Consider the following 22,067-nt stretch of genomic DNA (forward strand, 5'->3'; position numbering starts at 1 on the left):
TGAGCAGGGTATGTAAGCATACTGTTAAAAAGCACTTCGTTGCCAAATTCAACCTGCTATTCAGATACATTAGAGGCGTAAGGAAAGAAGGCAATCTGTGATTCATAGTAAGGTAAAAAGCAAGTTACATAAATTTCTTTGTTGAAACAATTTACTTAATGTTTTGTATATTTTCCTCTTTATTGCACCAAATGCTTTCAACATACTTTTAAAGTGTTAACAACGAAGTGGATGTTTTAAGGATGAATTACACTTGTAATTTTCCCTAGCTTCTGTAAAACAACAAATACAGTAATTTGTGATATCAGAAACATTTTTCCTTTAAGCACTCTCCTTTCAAAGAAAATTAAAATGACCAATTGTATAAAGATGGGATAGATGCTGTTAAAGAGCCACATAAGTATTTCAATAATTTTACTGCAAATGCATTTCTTCTCTCTCTCTGAGTGGGGCATTAAGTCCTCCTCATGGTCTTATACCTCTCATACCTTCACTTCCACCAGAGCACTCATTAAACCGGAGTTCAAATGTCTGGCATGCTGAGACGGTCTCAGGAGCTGAAAGAGAGATTATTGCAGTGATGTTAGTTTTAGCAAATTGTTCCTTTTTTCGAAAGAAACAGAAAACCCTTACAGCTGTTGACAGTCTGTGGTTTAGAGGTTCTGAAAGGGAAATTGGACAACAGTGGTTTTAATATAATTATAACACTCTCCAGCATTTGCTCTCTCAGGAGATTCTTTAAATATCAAAAATTCTAAAGTTAAAGTTGCTCCTGTTTTGTCACTGGCTTTTTAATACTTTCCTTAGGCTGTAAGACCTGTATATTTTATAGGAAAACAATATTATTGGCTTGCAGGGTACCACTAGTCAACAGTAAATTCATCACTTAGTGCTAACTTATTTACTCGAGTATTTGCCTAATATCTATTGTGGACTTTTATTTTGATTGTAACTTGACAGAGTTCATAGGAGGGAGATCTCAACAGCAATTAATGCTACTTCAGTTTGAAAACTTTGACCTAAATAAATCTCCACTGGTAAGGTTTACTTTCATATTCAAACCTCAGTCAGAAACATCATCTGGCTGCCTCTTGGGAGTATAGATTTCCCCAAACCAGACCAGAAATACTCTAACATGGGAACCCAAAAATCCAAGGAAGGTTGGGTGCTGAAGACATGGGTGCCCCAGCCATGCTTCTAATGGCAACCGCTTTCTGGAAAGCAGAGCTTGTAGACGGGAGCCGCGATGCATTTTCATTTTGCTTGCAAAACCATACTCCTTCCAAAATAGTTTGTACCCAATGTCTCCAGCTCACATGAGGTGAAGTAAGCTACAATGGCAAAAGTGCAATTTTTTGCTGGCACAAATCAGGCCAATGTTGTGGCTTACTGGTGACACTTTTCAAGTGCAGAGCTAGCTCTAACTTCATTACAACCTGGATTAATTTCCAGATGGTATACCAAAGGGAAATATTATAAGAATACAGCATTCTGTATATATAATTTTCATGTGTACTAAAACCTCAAAAGAAGTAACTCAAATGTCTTTCTGGGTGGTACTAGTCCTTAATTCCACCTTACTGTTGAGGAAACTTGACTGCTTTCCTTGTGGATTTCATCTGAGCTAGGCATATTCGGTTCTCCTTGACATGTTTGATTTCATTAATGAGTCACTAAGAAACAAAACCTCTGCTCCTCTAGCAGGGGATAAGTTATCTCAATTCTTTGTGGACCTATACATTGGTCCCTCTAGAGCTTATGCCATGACATTTGCACTGCAGGTGATGCTTAGGGACCCTTGTCTTGGAGGAAAGGCAGGACCTTTCATCTCCTAGGTGGTCTACAAACATGGAACAAAATATTAGTTCTTCCTTCTAGATCTTTCAGTCCTGGATCTGGTAGGCACACTTGCTATACTATGGTTAGAGTGATCACAGTACAGCAGCATCTGTTTATCCATCATTCAGTATTTTAACAGAGATTAATATGAGGCTATTTTTTAATACAAGGTCAGTCACCGAGGGGAGCTGCTCGGGAGCCGGCCTGACCTGCAGCAGAGCTGCAGATCTTTGTGCACAGGTGGTTTTCCTGAGGTAGGGGGACACCAGGGCAGCGGAGGGACCCACCAGGAGCCGGCAACAAGACAGGAGGCTCTGACGAGGCCTGGGTGTCGCCAGAGAAACCATAACCACCCCCAGCCTATGAAAAGCAGCCCAAGGAGCACAAGCAACCAGGACCGCAGTGACCAAGATGGACAAACAGGGCTTGGGGCATCAGGCAGGGCCTGGCACGGCAGTTCGCACAGAAGGATGCATGCGAAGGGCGCCTCTTTGAAGGAGGAGCATTCCACCGATCAACCACCAGGCACCTTCTGCGACCATTTGCACAGGTCAAGGGCACTCATCCCACCTTACCCTCAAGGTGGAATGGTGGGCACACATCTGAGAGCAAAAGCTACAGCTTGGGCTGGGGGGTCTGCACCACCCACCCCAGTGGTGGCTGATGCCTCCACCCAGAGCGAGTTGCTGAAGGGGGAGGCTGTGGTGCAGACCTCAGGCTACAGGAGGTGCCTGGAGCTTTCTCCCAGGGCAGGGATGGGCAGCACACCTGCCTGCAAAAGGTGTACCCAGGTGGTTGCTGAGCTGCAGGAGGTGGCGAGGAGGCTGTGTAACAGCAGGGAGGCTAAGGAGGACACAAATAGCTGGTTCCAAGCACAGGCCGCAGTGGATCCACAGCTCACAGCCAAACAATGAAAAACTCCCCCTCCGGCACACAAAGAAGGAAGGGAGGCCAGTGAGACAGCAGACTGGAAGCTTGTGACAGCAAGGACCAGCAGGAGGAAAAGACTTCCCCCAAAGCCCAAGGTGCCCTTGCAGAACCGCTTCACCGCCCTGCAGAGTGAAGAGGGAAGACCCATTGCATCAGGAGAGGCACTGGAGTAAGGCTACCCAATCTGCTCACTGTGTAACAACCAACACAACCAAGAAAAGACAATGGGTGATAGTAGTAGGCAGCTCTCTTGTGAGAGGTATGGAGGCACCCATTTGCCAACCTGATGCGCTCTCTAGAGAGGTGTGCTGCTTACCAGGGGCTTATATCAGAGATGTCACTGAGAGACTACCAAACCTCGTACAGTCGTCTGACTATTATCTGCTGCTGTTGTTTCACATGGGCACCAGTGATACATCCAGGAGCAGCTTGAGGTATATCAAGGATTATAGAGCCCTGGGAGCAGCAGTCAGGGTCTCTGGGGCACAGGTAGTTTTTCATCAGTCCTCCCAGTAAAAGGGAATGGGATTGATAGGGCCAATCTAGTCTGGCAAATCAACAAATGGCTACAGGACTAGTGCCACAGACAGGGCTTTGGCCACTTAGACCATGGGACTGAGGTTGAGAAACCTGGTCTACTGGGGCCTGGTCCATTTGTCAGAGAGGTGGAAGAGTGTCTCTGGTCAGAGGCTTGCCAAGCTGCTGAAGAGGTCTTTCAACTGGAGTTGCTGGGGGAGAGGAACCTCAATCCATCCCACTCCTACCTCAATCCATCCCACTCCTACCAATGCCAGTGACAGATGCCCAGAGCCTGGAGAAGGGTCACATGACAACAGCAAAGCACCTGGAGTGCAGCACAAAGGAATATCAGCCATTCCAGCCAGTAAGTCAGCTTCATCAGGGGACCAACTTCAGTGCCTCTATGCAAACACAGCAGGGCATAAGCAATCCAGGAGGTTCCTGGAATGCGTCAATGATAACTTCCTTCTCCAAGTGACAGAGGAGTTAATGAGGAGAGGTGCCATGCTGGACCTTGTTCTCAACAACCGAAGGGGCTGGAGGGGAATGTCAAGCTCAAAGGCAGCCTTGGCTGCAGTGACCATGAGATGGTGGAGTTCAAGATCCTTAGGGCGGCAAGGAGGGGGCACAGTAAGCTTAATACCCTGGACTTCAGAAGAGCAGACTTTGGCCTCTTCAGGGATCTGCTTGGTAGAGTACCATGGGATAAAGCCCTGGAGGGAAAAGGGGCCCAAGAATGCTGGTTAATATTCAAGGATCACCTCCTCCAAGCTCAGGAGCAATGCATTCCAGTAAAGAGGAAGTCAGGCAAAAATGCCAGGAAGCCTGCATGGATGAACAAGGAGCTCCTGGAGAAACTCAAACTCAAAAAGAAAGCCTACAGAGGGTGGAAGCAAGGACAGGTAGCCCGGGGGGAATACAGAGCAGTTGTCCAAGCAGCCAGGGATCAGGTTAGGAAAGCTAAAGCCCTTATAGAATTACATCTGGCCAGGGAAGTCGAGGGCAACAAGAAAAGCTTCTATAGGTATATTAGTGACAAAAGGAAGACTAGGGAAAACGTGGGCCCTCTCCAGAAGGAAACAGGAGACCTGGTTACCTGGGATATGGCGAAGGCTGAGGTACTCAATGACTTTTTTTGCCTCAGTCTTCGCTGGCAAGTGCTCTAGCCACACTGCCCAGGTCGCAGAAGGCAAAGGCAGGGACTGGAAGAATGAGGTACTGCCTGCTGTAGAAGAAGGCCAGGTTTGAGACCATCTGAGGAACCTGAAGGTACACAATTCCATGGGACCTGATGAGATTCAACTACAGGTCCTGAAGCAACTGGCAGATGAAGTTGCTAAGCAACTGTCAATCATATTTGAGAAGTCGTGGTAGTCCGGTGAAGTTCCCACTGACTGGAAAAGGGGAAACGTAACCCCCTTTTTTAAAAAGGGAAAAAAGGAAGACCTGGGGAACTACAGGCCAGTCAGTCTCCCCTCTGTGTCTGGCAAGGTCGTGGAGCAGATCCTCCTGGAAACTCTGCTAAGGCACATGGAAAATAAGGAGGTGATTGGTGACAGCCAACATGGCTTCACTAAGGGCAAATCGTGCCTGACAAATTTGGTGGTACAGTATCAGTGGATGAGGGAAGAGCAACAGATGTCATCTACCTGGACTTGTGCAAAGCATTTCACACTGTCCTGCACGACATCCTTGTCTCTAAATTGGAAAGACATAGATTTGATGGATGAACCAATTGGTGGATAAGGCATTGGCTGGATGGCCGCACTCAAAGAGTTGCGGTCAACAGCTCGATGTCCAAGTGGTGACCAGTGATGAGTGGCATTCCTCAGGGGTTGGTACTGACACCAAGCTGTGTGGTGCAGATGACGCGCTGGAGGGAAGGGTTGCCATCCAGAGGCTGGCAGGCTTGAGAGGTGGGCCTGTGCCAACTCATGAAGTTCAACAATGCTAAGTGCAAGGTCCTGCACGTTGGTCGCAGCAAGCCCAAGCCCAAATACAAGCTGGGCAGAAAATGGACTGAGAGCAGCCTTGAGGAGAAGGATTTGGGGGTGTTGGTGGATGAGAAACTCAACGTGAGCTGGCAATGCACACTCACAGCCCAGAAGGCCAACCATATCCTGGGCTGCATCAAAAGAAGCATGGCCAGCGGGTCAAGGGAGGTGATTCTACCTCTCTACTCCGCTCTCGTGAGACCCCCACCTGGAGTACTGCATCCAGCTCTGGAGTCCCCAACATAAGAAGGACATGGACCTGTTGGAGTGGGTCTGGAGAAGGGCCACAAAGATGATGAGAGCGCTGGAACGCCTCTCCTATGAGGACAGGCTGAGATAGTTGGAGTTCAGCCTGGAGAAGAGAAGGCTCCGGGGAGCCCTTATGGGGGCCTTTCAGTACTTAAAGGGGGCCTACAGGAAAGGTGGGAGGGACTTTTTACAAGGGCATGTAGTGATAGGACGAGGGGCAACGGTTTTAAACTGGAAGAGGGTAGATTTAGATTAGATATTAGGAAGAAATTGTTTACTCTGGAGGTGGTGAGACACTGGAACAGGTTGCCCAGAGAAGTTGTGGATGCCCCATCCCTGAAAGGGTTCAAGGCCAGGTTAGATGGGGCTTTGAGCAACCTGGTCGAGTGGGAGGTGTCCCTGCCCATGGCAGGGGGGTTGGAACTAGATGATTTTTAAGGTCCCTTCCAACTCTAACCATTCTGTGATTTTTAGCACTGGCAGATAGATAGTATGTTATTTTAGAATGTGTATTTATTTACTGTTTTATTTTATGGTATTTGTGTTAGTAGTTGAGGTCAGTTGAACCAACCAGGGCCATATGAGTCATCTTCAGCCCATTGAGTTTACACATTGTGGTCTAAAACATTTCTTCTTAACCTTTTTTCTTTTTCTTTTTTTTTTTCTTTCTTTGGAGTATGACTCTAAAAAAAAGTGTTCCTCATGTTGTGCCAAGGGCAGCTCTCCTGAAAATTGGCTTTAGTTGATCTGTCTTGCCTTCTGGGCTTATCTACTACTAGACAGTAGAAGTGGGAGGGAGACAATACAGAAAGCCTGAAGACAAGAAGACATTATTGCACTGCTGGCAGCCTTCCTGTGTTTGAAGCCTGCAAAGAAGTCTTCAGTCTAAGGAAGAAAAACAAAAATGAGCATTGGAAAGATAATCTTCGTAACCGAAAGTTCAGCAGAGCTTTTAGTTTCACTGCTGTTTGAATTCAAATTTTGGAGTTTGGGATATAAAGCTTGCTGGCTGATAAGGAGTTTATTGATAATCTGAAGGTCATACATAACCGCAACTGTAAGCCTAGGCACAGATAGAGTGCACTTTAGAATTTATTAAATGCTTCAGACTTTGAAGTTCTACAAACCTACTCTTAAGTTTTTCTTTTTATACTTACAGTCACTGGAGTAAATGTATTCTGTCTGGGTGTCCAAGATAGTATACCTCTGTTTTGCATTTGATAAATAATGCAAAACTTGGCATGAGTTTTCTTTTATATTGAGACAGTAAATTTATCTGGGAAAAATTTGTAAATATTGAAAACTTGTCATACAGACTTTACTTAGAGAATGACAATATTTTAAGACTTAAAAAGAAATCTAACTGCTTTTCTTTTCAAGGATGTATACTTTTTCAGTCTTGCTGAGGCTTAGTCATGGCAGTTCTTAGCCAAGCATTCAGGATTATTTAGTTTTCTTCAGTACTTCTTAGCAGTTGTATGTATTCTTGCTGTGAATACATAACATCCTATTTACTTGGGAATTAAGAGAAATCTCATCCATTGAGATTCCAAAAGGTAGCATGAGACAAAAACATGTCAAACAAGGCTTTCCTTAAGTGAACCGGTAGAGCTGAGGCAGAAGCCTGTAGTGAATTTTAAAGCAGAAGTTTAAATTTAAATGAAGCTTAAATTGATAAGCACAGGTTTTTGTTAACATGTAACCGATTTTAATTCTGTTTTGCATTTGTATTTAATGAATTAAGTACTGTCTTTTTTAGTAGGAAGGTACGCTGTATGCCTGTCTCCTCTGAAGACTCTTGAGAGTGGGCTGGCAGTCAAGAGTTCGTTTTTTAACGGATCCTTTTTTTTAAATCATGTTTGTCAAGTTCCATCTAATAAATTGTGAAGCAACACACTAAACAGGCATTCTTTTTCCTAAGTTAAATAAAACAGCCTTAAATATCCTGGATCCACAAAGTGGAAAAAAAGTTAATTGAAGCAATTTTTTTATTGACATCATAATATTTTTTTTTGAACAAAGGAAGTGATATCTGAAGACTATAATCAATTCAACTCACGAACATGCCTGAAGATTTCAAAACTCAGATCTCATCTTCCATAACATTTTTTAATTAGGAGACTACAAAAGAAAAATAAGTCTTTTTGCTTTTTTGACTCCCAATTGGTTTCTCAACTCTGAATGACCTATCTGTTCAACTCTGTTAGCTGAATGAGCAGAAATTAAGAAAATATTCTGCCTGCACCTGAAAAGTTAGCTACCCAAAGCTGGTTTTGCAGTTCAGCAAACTGATTTTAAGTACTTAAATGTTGGCAGCAAAGCAAATGTCAAAATTGTTTTGTGTGCACAAAGTCCAATCATTAGTGCAAGTCACTGTTATTTCCCATTTTATGATACATTTTACAAGGTATTGAAATTAAAACTTCATTTAAATTTCAAAAATGCATTTTTGGATGAATCTTTATTCATCTTGTAATAACCAAATCTAAGACTGCTGGCAGCACTTCCAAATTGAGGGGTTTTAGCTCAAAAACCTGTTGTAATCCAAACCTTTTAATCTAAGGAATTGCAGAAAGAAACATTTCTTTACTGCCTTTGCTCTCCTGTGACCTCTCAGTGAGTGGGATTGGCAAAATGATCCAAATAAACAAAAATCCTTTCTGGCAGGTTTGGGTTGGATTCTAGCTTTTGTTCATCACATGACTGACCACACACCCATGTAGGTCAGATGAGGAAAAATGATGGTGCAAAAGCAGGGGAAAAATGGAGAAGATCAGAAGTGCTGCTTCTGGGGGTGATGTTGGCAATGCTGACTCGTTTGAAATACAGGACTTTATATGTTTTTTCTGAAAACACCTGTGTCTCACTGAACCTATTTTCCTCTTGAGTCCTCTCTTGTAACCAGGTATAGGTGTCTCTTCTAAATTTCCTGAAAAATACCCCAGTATTAACTGTGCATTTTCAGTCAAAAGTTGTATAAAATCATAATTGCTTCCACAAATAATTGGGGGGGAGAGATTCAAACGCAAGGAAAAAAGCCCGAGCTTACAAGCTTGAAGTAGATACTTTTAATCCATCATAGTTTTTGTATCTTTCCTGATGGCGGAAAAACAACAAGCGTGTTCCTTAACTTGCTGCATGTGCGCTTCCCTCTGACTCCTCATGGCTTGGATGGCCACCACCTTGCCCTTCAGCCACTCCACCTTTCTGCCACTGTAGAAATTAATTAACAGCAGAAATTAATGGCTGTCTTGTGTGCAGGAAGTTCTGTCATCAGTGCAGGTTAGTGTTATATCTCACTTTATGATGCATTTCACAGGGTATGGCAACTTTTGGTCTCAGTCTGCTTGAGAAAAATGGCATTAGTTTTTACTGTTTCTCTTTCAAAAAAAAATTTTTTTTTTCAGTTCTTTAGGTTTATATTCAAATTGCAACTAAGGGCAGTGTTTTCTTTTTAATAGTGCTTTTTAAAAAAAAATCTTAGTAGGACTGAAAATGGAAAAATGAGTATGTGTGTGCAGAGGAATGTGGAGGGCATGAGGGTGCACATTCCAGATCGCCTGTGCTGGTGCGGTGATGCAAAGCAGCTGCCAGTCAAGTTCACTGGCCCTTGTACTGTGCAGGCAGCCTGCTCGTGCTCTGGTCCCCAAAATATTACTTGGTTTGATACTACGTGGTTTCAGATCTTCAAAAATGCAATCTGGCACTCACTGTGGGTGCATTATTCAGAACTCTTTATTTTTTTCAATTTTTTTTATTTGCGTTGGAGAGTTTTATATATTAAGATTAGCACTGATGGTTGAAAATGCATGTTGGTAGCTCAGGGATTTTTTTTATTATTTTTAATTTTTACATATATGTGTGTGTAAAATATATCTGTTTATGAAGTTCTTGCTTACGTGATAAATCTGTTAAATGTTTTTAATTTGGATTTTCAAGTATGGAGAGAAATAGCACCCGAAAGGAAAGCTATTTTTTTATTATCAGTAGTACATAAGCTGAGTCAAATGTCAGTGGTGAGAGAGAGTTTCTTTGGACCGGGTCTGCTCTCTGAATCTTGGAAATGTGATTCCGGAGTCCAGAAAGGGGAATGAGTGGCAACTGATCCAATACTGGCATCAGCCACCTAATCATGGGAAAAATGCTTTTTGACTGGGTTTGAAACAATGTTACCATGGGTAGTGTAATAGAAACTACTACTGAAAATGTCTTATCTTTACTGTTTGTTTTAGTCTTTATCTTTACAGTAAAAGTGGTGTTTTGTTGTCGCCGTATTTACTGAATGACGAAGTTTGGTAATTTCTGTTTGATCTCCCGTCAGAGGCACCGTGACACCGGTGCATGTTCAGATTAACGGCACTAAAACTACCGGAGTTGCTTTTTATTTATGGGCTACGACAAATATAAATAGAAAGCGGATTTATGTCCTCTTGCCTACTGAACGTGTCCTGTTGTCCCCCTAAGCTCATGAAATCCTCCGGTAACAAAAGTCTGACCTGTAAACTCGGGAAAAAGGTCGTGCGATTATATTATGTTGCTTTTACCAAATTATATTTCATTTCACATCAAGGGATAAAGATGATGTTTACCTTGAGTTATGTAATCATTTCAACTTCCAGTTTAATCGAGCTAGGAGGGTGGTGGGACCTGAGAGCCGATGAGCCACCGGCGGCTCTGCTGTGCGCTCCCCTCACACCCTTCTTCTTCTGCAGGGCTGGGAAGGATTTTTGGGGTTATGAAATCCCAGGCAGTCATTTAAATAGTCAGCCTGCAGCAAAACGAACATTGCAGTTGTTATATCTGGGCTGTTAATATCCAATAAGTAATGATAATAAATCCATGAAATTTTGTATATAGCTTTGCTGCCAAAATAAGTTGGGGTTCAGTGTGGAAAAAAGGATATCCCGAGCAGAAGCAAAGCCTGCGTGGTTGTAAACACACTAGGATACTGCTCTTTCCCAAAGACCGAACAACTGGCACACAAACGCATGGCATCAGTAGCAAGAATCTGCAGAGCATATATGTATATGAATGAATGTGTATTTTTAATATATCTGTCAGAAGAGGAGAGTGATGCATGATTAGGAACTATATTTGAGAGAACAAAGATTCCTGACTCAATGACTACCAAAGATGGGGACAGGAAAGTCCTAAAACAACACTTCAGCAATCCCAAATGTCTGTTCTGAGGTGGCCACCCAGCTGGGGCTCTTTTTGGTTTCCTTGTGCCGTGAGGCCTTTCACCTCTCCTCCCAGTAGCTGTCATGCTGTCCCAACCAGCAACAACTTCTGCTTTTGCTCTGACAGCATTTTTATAAACAGAGCCCATAGAGTGGCTTCATGTAGCAAAAAAGTCTGGATGGCATCCTGATAAGATCTGGAAGAGTGGCAACCCTCCCAGGTGACTATGGACCTGTCAGCCTGACCTCAGGCATTACACTGCTTTGAAGTTAAAAAATTACAAGGTAAATGCAAGAGGAATACAGTCCCACCAGGATACACCAGGGAGATAAAAGAAGGGATTTCTCTAAACCGAGGAAATGCAATACTTGCCTTACCCATTTGGACTTCAAGTATGGTATTTTGCATGGTGCTGCACAGAAAATTACTTCTCCTGGAGGATGTATGTTGAGAGCTGACAAATGGTTTTGTAGATGAAGGTTAACGCGTGATGGCAGAGCAAGTTCTGTACATTGTACACTCCAGTTGCTCTGCAGGCTCCACGTTGCCAAGAACAACTGCTGTACTGCTTTACAGAACAGTTAAATACTTGTAGTATGACCTTTGTGTACTTGCTTCTGGTGTCACTCGTGTTCAGTTAATTAACTTCATAAATTAGATTTATATAATGCAAATGGTATTGCTTCTGTTTTCAGAAAATTTGCCTCGCGGCTTCAGCCTTCACCTAATCCAGAGTCAGAAATAGCCAGAAGGAATCATGTTCTAATGTCGTCTTTTGACGAGTCAACAATTTCCTAAATAATAACATATTTGTGAGGTTGGAATGTGTGGCAGCACACTGAAGTGTGTTACCAAAAAGCCTATTCACAAGTTGGCCTTCCTTGTCCTTTATCATTAAGAATAAGAATGTGAAATACATTACCTTCATTATGCCAGTGTAAAAATAACAAAAAAAAAATGGGTTTTCTACATTTGTTATTGCTTTTGAACAATAATGAAGCCCATCTGATGCCATGAATTGTTTCTTTATGGCATTTATTCTGCAGCCATCCCAGTTTGTAGTCCTTAGGCAGGATGCTCTTAAGGCCTTCCTCTTTATTAGCTGTTGAGTTGCATGTGTTACATGTGAAATGGTTCCCTAGGTTTCTTTTCCCATTATACTTTGCCTTTCTTTGTTGAAGAGAATTTTTTTCTATTGAATTTCGTTTTGCAGTTATAACACTCAGGTAAGGCTATAGCATCTTCGTGTTTGTTCAACTGCTTACTGGAATTTTACGTTTAACTTCACGGACTCATTTTTCCTGTTCAGAAAAATTATACTTGAAAAATATCATCTTAAAAGCTGTTATTAAGAGATGAGCATTATTTAATAGAGTACTTCAAGTCTGTTTTCTGGTTGGTTGGCTGGTTGGTTTGTTTTTTTTCCAAGTCTGAGTAACATTCCATTCATGGAATATAAGTGTAATTTTATTTCATTTTGTTCCCACTTGTTGAACTCTTCTTCCAGAATCCACAATAGATCATTTAGAAAATCAGCAGGACATTTATCTGTGAGTTGTGTATTACGTTGTATGTAGAATTGAACTTATTTTCCCTAAAACTTTCTCTGTCGTAAATAAATACTTCTTGCCTTCTAGCATCCTCCTCTCTTTAGATATTCTCTTGTGAAGCTTTCAGGACAAAGTCAAGTGAACTTAAAGTTTATCTGTTACCAGATCAGGGTTTTGTTCTTTAATTAGAAAAATATAGACCAGATTGCTATCAGACCTTGTGACAAGTATGTGTATTTTAAATCAGTATTTCAAACAATAAGTGAAGATACCTATTGCTGTGAAAGATTGTATTAAAGTGCATCAACTTCCCAGCACACAAGTGGAAGTTTAAAAAAGATGACTCGAGATATTTCTGCTCAAAAAATAAAATGGTCTTTTATCCATTTTACGGCAAGCCCATGAGCTAATAGCTTGAAAATTGTTGTCTGAGCTGTATGCCTTGTCTTGTTTTCTTCTTAACCATTCCATCAGCAAACAAGAGTGAGCTCATCTGTATTGTGTGCATCGCAACTCATCCAAATCTGAAGGACTTTCATTGCTTTACAGTTTCCTTTTGGACTGAGACTGCGCTTTATTTCAGTATGCCATTTGCTACTCAAACTGGTTTGCATGTCAAAAATCTCCACTACAAATAAGTCACATTTCTATTAATCTGTTTTACATTTCATTAATGTATCTTTTACACAGTATTGCATTTGTCCTAGCTTTTTGAGAGAGGGGGGATTATCATGGCAGGCATTATATCTGAGCTGCTTAATTTATATTTGCTCTTTGATTATTTGGCACATTATGAAGCGTTAATTTTTGCACTCATTGAAAGGTGTAAGTAGATTCACAGGAAGTTTAACCAAATCTGTAGAAATGCGGCTTTATGCTTGTCTGACAGTATACAGCAGATGTTCTGGATTTTCTAGGCTGTGCAAATGTCCAAGAGACTTGAAAGACTTAAAAACTTGCATCAAAACATTTGTAAAGGGAATGTGATTTTGGTGCTTTTGTTGTAGATGCTTTAAACACTGTCACTCTGAACCCTGTGAACAGGAGTGATAACCAAGCTATAAAATCCTTCATTTGGATTTTGGGCCCTGATATTCCAAATTTAAAGATCAATACCAAGAAATGAATGCTCTTCAAAACCATTTTTTTTTCCTCTGTTTTGGGACTGTATTTAGTATGTCACAATATCTTGTTTTCCACATGGATGCATGTACTACAGACATTCCCTCCCCAAAGATGTCCTTGTACTGTTCTAAAAGGTGTCATTAAACATCTGGGGTTTGCTGGGAAATTTTTTGGTTTGGTGTGTTTTGGTTTTGTAATTCAAAGTCAGACCGTAAGACTTCAGAAGAGTCTTGCTACTTCTTTGACAGAAAGTAAAGAAGCGGTCATTGATGTGTTCATTTCTCAGAATTTCTAAATCCATGAAGGGTACTTAATATTTTTGCAAAGTATTTCAGATATTCTGTGTTTAGTACTTTGGGAAAAGTATGTCTTTCTGCATTAAGGCAATTTGAAAAACATCTGGCTCAATTTGGCCTACTTTTCTAACATTAGATTATTCAGTTTCATTGAAAGCCAGCAATCTAATGACAGGTATCACCTGAGCTGTAAAAATATGAAGCTGCCCTAGTGATTACTGGTAGATGTTTTGAGACATGTAAAATTTCAACACCTATTACTGTGGCAGCTAGGTGTGTTTTTATGTTCATTTAGTTTTTTTTCTCTCCATATACCTTAAATTAAAATGATCCTAAAGACTCAGAGACAATTAAATACTTTACTCTGTGTTTTTCTTAGTCATATAATTGCTTTAGTTCCAGGACTTGTTCAGGACTTATTCAGAAGAACAGGTAAACAGAAATTACTTATATAGGAGAAGTCTCCTATGCCACTTAAACTCATAGCACACTGTGTAGTTAATTAAAAAAAAAAGTCTGGGTAGATATTTTTTACCTTGTGCTTTTAGGGGGAAAAAAAAAAAGAGATGAATTTTTGTGTGATTGAAATGATGAAAACCTCATTTAAAACAAATTAAGGAGTATTTTGCTGAACTGATTTATTTCTCTACAGCAGAACTTAGCTTAACCTTTTATTTCTCTTGCAAGAATGGCTTTGAGTGTAATTTAAACTGTCAAATGACATTTATCAAATGATGGTTTTGCCCTGTAACAGGCAAACGTCTTCGACAAAATTGATTAGCTGCTGACCTCATCCACCCTTTTCAGACCCTTCAAGGTAGATTTCAGAGAGTTGTAAAATAATCACTTCACTTTCAGTTTATACTTCAACACAAGGCGTTTACTGTCCCAGTAGCGATGCTGCAGCGAGTTCCACATCTGTGAAGGAGAGGATGTAAACGCCTGCCTATAGCTCTGCCTGTCACCACCCGGCCCCTTGTGCTTTAACCTAAACCCCTACTCCTTGCGAAGCAGGAACAGCTTTGGAAATGGCTTTTTACAGGATAATAGAATGAGTAAGATTAAGAAACATCTTCTAGATGATTCTGCTCCAGTAATCAGGAAAATGCTGTGTTTGGTAAGACCTGCAGGGTGTTCAGTTATCTAGAAGGTGCCAGAGGAACAAAAGAGAAGCGTCTCCTAAATGTAAAATTTTATACCCCCCCCAACAGTTTTCTTCTGTTGCATTCTTATTCTCCAGCCTTGTTTTGTAAGAGCGATCCATTAGAAGCCAATAGGCTTGCTTTTGTAAGCATTAACCTACCGGTAAATGAATTAACGGTGCCTTTGAAGAAGCCTGTGGCCCTGTCAAAATGGTGGCTCTGTGTCTGAACAGAAAGTACTGTCTGATTTTTTTTTTTTTTTTTCTCTTCAGAGCAAAGTTTCCTTGCCCAAGAAGAAACTGAGATGCAGAAAGTAAACAATGAACATAAAAATCTCAGAGCTGCTGGTGGTGTTAAAAGTTCAATTCTATTTTTAGACCTCAATAATTTCTTTCTTCCAGAGCCTCTTCCACTCCCACTTCTTCCAAAATCTGCGTTTAAAAATACACAAACTTGTGAAAAATGCACTTGACTTTCTCTCAGAGTAACAAACCGGTTGTAGCTTGTTTGTCTCGGCAGATCAGACTGCTGTGCAGTGGCTTTCGGTTCAGAAAGAGAGTTGGGAGATAAACGGAGCTGAAAAGAAAGTAGTACTTCCCCAACTCCAGCCTCACCCAGCATCAGGAGCAGGGGTTTTCCTGCGTGTGAAACTGCCAAGAGCCATGTTTTATCAGTCTGTTCAATGTGAAAACACCTAATTCCTCTGTGTAGGTTCAGCCAGTGAGTCTGCCTGGCTGATATGTTAAATTGAAAGTATCTATGCTCTATGTTAAAGCTGAGATATTAAATGCAAGAAACCACATACAGAATGAAGGCTTTAAATAGGAAGAGGGTTTCAAAGGGAGCCACTAGGCATCGCTACGTAGTCCGCATGTGATTTGTGATGTGCTTGGGATGGCATTTTGGACATTGATGTACATGGCTGCTTTGATTTTGTACGGGGTTTTTGTTGTTGGGGTTATTTTAATGAGTAATACGAGCTGTAATGTGTTACACGGGTTTCTTGCTGCAGCATTGTAGTGATAGGCATCGGCTTGTATCTGTTGGAGAATAGGATCATTGTTCTGGCTCCTGTAGCTAAACATGCAATATATGCTGTAAATTGCCTTTATTATATGCTGCTTAAATATCCCATTGTCTGCTTTGCATATAAGCAATTTATTGCTGCTTATGTTCTGACAGAATGAAAACTAATGTTTAATTATGCATTGCCCTAGTAATGTGGTGTTTAGGATGAATGTATCTGAATTAAATAAGGGCCATTAATAATGCCTAACAATTTATGATATATTCATTGCTTGATTTCAAATCATATAAATTAGAGAAGCTTATTTGAAATGTCACCAATATAAGATGGCTTTGTGGGAACACCTCTCTGTGTGCTAATTTCAGAATCATTACCAGCTGAGTCTTACTATTTATTCAATGTCCAGTAGGCTTTTTATTATTCTCTTATTTGCAGTTTAATTACAACCTCTGTTTTCCTGACAGTGTGAATTCAATCCTAAACCTGCAGGAGCAAAATGAGTTGCAATCAGTCGGTTTTTGCCTGAAAGCCTCCTTTCGCGTCGCCCCCCTCCCACCTGCCATGACCGAGCCACAGCTCCCAGCACATCCCCACGGCCAGTTTTTTTGTACCAGGTGTTTAGAGGCACAAGACATTTAAAATTGTTCTTCTTTAAAGCTCCTAAGTCTTGGGGGATGTCTCCATCTCACATGACCACCTGGTTTTACACCAATATCACAGAAGATTATTTGAATAAATTACTTAAAGGGGGGGTTCTGGGTCACTTATTCATATGTTGCGTGCATGAGTTTACAAATGTTATTAATAGACATGAGGTATTTATACATAATATGCATGGTTACTGCGCAACTAAGATCTTAGTCTTTCATATTTAAAATAAGCCATTCTCTGAAGCTATTATATGGGTTTTAAATTCCTCAAAGATACGGTAAGCATTGTCTGTTTCCAATAACAAGACAAACTGCAGCAAAATTTTGTATTGGCAACAACAAATCAGGGCAGTTAAAGGATGCAGGTTGCAGGACTAAAAGAATTTTCTTAGTATGATGCACGTACATTTATTGTAGAGATGCTATAAATGCGGATTCTTTTAGAAGTAACTGTAATTAAATGAATGTTTGATCCTGAGTCCTCAGCAACAAGTCAGTCCTCTGTCCAGTGAGCTCTTTCTGCTTCGTTTATGCGTCGAGATTACCTCTTGTGGGAAATTATTTCTTGCTTATGATTTTGTTACATTCAAAAGCACTCCTTAGAGGAAAATGGGTATTTCTTACGTAATTATTACAGCTATTGTAACACAGCTTTAGTTGTAATTGGGAACACTGAACTTTCATCCTCACAGTCACATTTCACTTGCTATTGCGAAGGGAGCTGGCTGTATTTAACTGGTATCACGAAGAGATGCACATGATACTTAGCAAATGTATCACATGCATCTTACTTAAAATTTTGTGTCACGCTTGACTTTCAAACACAGAGAAAAAGAAGCAAAATTTTCATCTGAGTTGGAAGGCTCAGAATGTCTTCTTTGTGTTTCATATTTAGTGTCTTTCAGATGTGACTGTTTCTTTACACGGTGATGGCAAAGTGGAGAATTGATCCCTCTGACCTTTCCCTTTTCTTTTAGCTTTTCAAGAGCTGTTTCGGGGGAAGTTTTGGATATTGTTTCTTCTCCCTTCCTCCCGCAATGTGGTTCCAGTTTCCACCAAGATCTAATGACATGGGTATTCCTTTCTGTCTTGTGTGCACTTTCCAATCTGGCTTCATCAAATCTATCCTAAAAATGTACTATTGCACAAAGAGCCAGACCTTATACTTGAAAGGTTTAAATTAATTAATGGCCTGTGCCGCTGGGACATGCCATTACTCAGCTGGTGTGCTATACCAAAGGTCATTTCTGCTGTGTGTTCATCACCTGCTTTTTTTTTTCCCCCTCTCCTACTAAAATATTAGAGACATTGCTTTTACATACCTCAGACTTTATTGAATCTCAAACCCACATCCACCCCCCCACCCCCCCAAAAAAAAAACCAAACCAAAAAGCTTCTGTTAGCCTGCATTTTTTGCCTGATTTGATGGGGGTGGGGTGGGTGGTGTACGTTCACATCTTGTAGGGAACTTCCTGGGAGAATTATTTAGGAATTTTTGCTTAGAATAAAAGAATTTCTGAAGTATGCAAATATGAGCACATTTGGCTATATTATTCTGCTATGCAGATGACATTTGTAAGGCCTACAGGCACAATTAAAACTGTGCAATTATAGCACAAATTTAAATATTCACAGTGTGAAAGCCAATTTATAGGTGTATTCAGCGTTTACGTCAGTAAATTATGAAAGTGAATGCATGTGAAAATTTGGTCAATGCAGTTTTGATAATCTAAAATCCAAATTTTCAAGCAAACTTGCAAATTGTAAATGGGTCATTTGAAGATGTGTGAATTCAGCATTATTGACTGTATTCAATGGAAGATATTCTTGGGATCACTTTTGGCTAGGGTGGAAGTGCATATAGGTCTCTTATCCCCCTTTCAAGCATGGAATTTGTTGTACAATCTGGCAGTCTGAGAGAGTAGGTAATTCCATAGAAGCAAATCTAAAGTTCCATATCTCTGTGTAATATATCTACTTGTCTCTAGTTTTATTTGTACAACAGCTAGACTAGTTTCGCAGACTCATGAACCTGCCCTTTGGTTTCAGGGTGAGATTGATGTACAGAGATATCAACTGTAGTAAAGAGCATGTATGTTAGATGTAGTGATTTTCGATCAACGTTTTGTTATTTTATATTGTATTTAATGAGGTGTCAGTGTGATTTATTAGGTTTGTACAGCTGTGTTTTCAAAAATTTACAGGAGTTTCTTCTTTCTCTCCCTTTGGAAGGAGGAAAGAGCGTTCTCCCTACAACTCCAAGGAGCAAAGCACGTTCAGCCCATCCCAAACATCTTTATGTTTCCTTTCTCCATGTATGTAACTGCCATGCCTCTATCTAGAGCTTTTCACAGCTTTCCAAAGAAGCATTCTGTAAAGTAAATTCAACAGATTTTATCAGTTTTCATGTGGGCTGCAGGGATCTGAATAATAAAAATGAGACATGGCAGGGAACATTACTGGGACTTGAAAGTACTGAAAAGTGATGAGGCCGCTGGACCTGCCTGCGTGCATCGGTTGCTTTCCTCTTTTTAAGAGCTGAAAGGCTCCTCACTGTTTTCTTATTTTGTTTAACTTCAGTTCTGCCAAAGGTCATACTTGCAGTAAGTGCGTTTTTTTTCCTCCAATATTTATAACCTATAGCTGCTTCGGTGAAGGTTTCTCCAAAAGCCTCTCTTAAGTGGGATAGCATTTACAGGCAACTAACAACTTACTAGTTGGAAAACAGTGTTGGATAAGCAGTGCTAAGAGCAGAGGAGCAGCCCTGGATTGCTATATCCACCCCCTGTGTGCATTTGTATTCACGTGGGGTGGGGTTTCCCCTAAGCCGTCTAGAAAACTGCTGAAGCAAAATGTGCTCTGCGTGAGCAAAAATATCAGACCGGGTAAATCGAAATGCGTGACCAGGGTGTAGAGGCACCATAAGAACATAGGTAAAATGTACGTCATGGGTATTCGGTGACTGTTGTTGTAATGGATATCTCATTCGTAGTTTGAAAGCACCATTGCAAGCTCACAATTCTCTCTCTTATGTTTATCATGTTTTAGTTAAAATTCACTAAAGTAAGGGTAGATTGATACATGCAACAATAAAAACAAGCCTACAAACTAGGTCATGGTAAAGTTGTCTACATTTTATCATAAAGATGTGGCCAGAAACAGGTTTCAAATATATATATGAAAAGTTCTAATCTTGAGAAGACTATTTCAAAACTAGAAAGAAGAGATGGTCCTCATAACTATAACTAAATAAGGGCAACCGTAGAAGTTACTTCTGCACCTCTTTCTAAGCAAAAATTTAGCTATTTAAATAGTTTGTCTGACTTGAACAATCAAAAAAAAAATGCCTGAATGCTGTGACTTGCAAAAACTCGGCTGAGGTGTGTGCTATTGGAAGAAATAAGCCTCTCTGCTTACTGAGCATGCAAGCAAAATCTCATTTTATTTTCACTATGTAGTTCAAGACACAGACATGTAAGACCAGCTCATAAACTGCAAAGGTAAAGTTGTTTGAAATATAGAATTTGAGTTATCTTTGGAGAGCGTAGCTGACTTGACGAAACAAGAACAGTGTGTTGGCATTAAAGACTATTTTGCTGGCATCCTCGTGACCTTCTATAAAAAGTACACTCCAGGTGTGCTTTGAAGCGCTTTTTTTTTCTGAAACTAGTATAAATATGGAATGCTGTTTCTTCTTTTCCAAAGTGTCTATCTTGTAATTGCATTTAATCTGGAAAGAATAAATCTGTTTGTGAATTTTTCTTCTACTTACATTTGCTCCCAGGACATGTACGCAAGAAACGGTAAACTGAATAACATTTTCGTAATTAAGACACATGCAGCATCTTTGCAAAGACATCAGCAACTAAATATATTCTGTTTTCTCTAGATCAATGAACTGAGCCATGTTCAAATCCCCGTTATGTTGATGCCAGATGATTTCAAAGCATACTCGAAGATAAAGGTGGACAATCACCTTTTCAACAAGTAAGTACAAGTAACAATTCTTTGTAGAAGTGGGTAGCGGCACTGATATTTTTATGAAGTACTATGAACTCTGTTATTTTTCAGTTGATGGGACTGAAGTTTTTTGATGATTAAGTTAATCCTGTGATAAACATAACCATCTGTGCTGTTCTGAAAAGCAACAGCAGGGGCTGCTGGGTAGTATTTTTTCCTCCATATGGTTTATTATTGCCTTATGAGTATCTTACATGTTGAAGGTGATCCTTTCTTGGTATTTATGGCTGATATAAGCATTTATTTGGGTATTTTTAAAAACTTAAATTCATGTGCATGTACTTTTTATTGAATGAAATACTTGAACAAGAATAAGAATTTTAAGCATATATCAAAGCTGAATACTGTTCAGCTTTTTATAATCCATAATAGGAATTCATACCAATTATATAGAAGCTCCAAAAGTATTAAGATCATTTCATGTAATATCTGTGTCTCTTAAAAATTAAATAGTCTGTGGACAGTATGTACAGACAAACAAAACTATTGATGCTGTTTTGTGTATAACCTGAATTTTATTCAAGAATATATTTGGAAAAAGGAAGAATTCCGCTACTTTGGATCTTCTGTTCTGTGGCAAAGGTCGAAATAACTTTTCTCACGTGTAAGTCTGAAATTAACACCATTAACATTAGCCCTGTACTGAATGAGTCCATTTTTCTTGAAGCCTTTGCACTGTCAGTACTTTCTGGTGTCACAGATGATATAGTAATTCTCATGTAATCCAGTCTAAGATTTCACCTTTGGAGTAATTTTAGGGCAATGGGAAAACATCCTTTTCTGCTTTTGAGTCCAGGTTCCAAAGTTAGCAAAATATAGTTCGTATTTATTTCATCCAGTGATGTTGTAGCTTGTTAGAGACAAATATGTATAAATTTATTAAACATTGTAAAAAAAAAAAAAAAAAAAAAGAACAGAACAGGATGAGACCAAGTCTCATTGAAAAAAAAGAAAGCATTAGAGTTTGTAAATCTCCTTATCCTCTGCTTTGTATGAACAGAATGCAGACAAAATACTCTAGAGTTACTTATTACATATGCAGGTGAATGAAGTTGATTTGGTTTTATATTCTTTCAGAGAAAACATGCCAAGTCATTTCAAATTTAAGGAATATTGTCCAATGGTTTTCCGTAATCTAAGAGAGAGGTTTGGAATTGATGATCAAGACTTTCAGGTAAGTTTATTTTCAAAACACCTTAAGTGGTGGTGTATACAGATTTTAAAGGTTAGTAATGCTGCAGTTGTGAACAAACAGGCCCATGTGATGAAATAAAGTTCTTTTATTTTTGTGTAAGTTGGAGGAAAACTAAGAGACAAAGGTGACATTCTTTCTACTCCTTTCCGCACCTGCAAGCAGAACATCTCTATGTCACCGCTTTGTCTGCCCTAACTGCCTTTTGGTTCCTACCCTCTTGCTATCTTTAGTTCTCCTCCTTTCCCTTTAGAGTACCTCCCAGTCATAAGCCATGTTATTAAAACTATGGGGTGATACCTCTAGTAATGAGGAATGAGGAAAAAATAATGTCTGGACACCACTGACAAGAG

General features: G+C 40.1%; 1 protein-coding gene across 2 annotated transcripts in view; it reads left to right on the forward strand.

Annotated features, from left to right (window-relative positions):
* Nucleotides 1–22,067, forward strand: part of PIP4K2A (phosphatidylinositol-5-phosphate 4-kinase type 2 alpha) — a 120,735-nt gene that overhangs the window by 49,821 nt on the left and 48,847 nt on the right. For both annotated transcript variants that reach the window (XM_082499638.1, XM_082499639.1), the window contains exons 2-3: nucleotides 20,392–20,489; nucleotides 21,600–21,696. In XM_082499638.1, the coding sequence (XP_082355764.1) occupies nucleotides 20,392–20,489; nucleotides 21,600–21,696 (195 nt within the window). The remainder of the gene's footprint in view (nucleotides 1–20,391; nucleotides 20,490–21,599; nucleotides 21,697–22,067) is intronic.

This window comes from Vanellus vanellus, assembly GCF_965231255.1.
Source record: "Vanellus vanellus genome assembly, chromosome: 2".
NCBI classification, from domain to species: Eukaryota; Metazoa; Chordata; class Aves; order Charadriiformes; family Charadriidae; genus Vanellus; species Vanellus vanellus.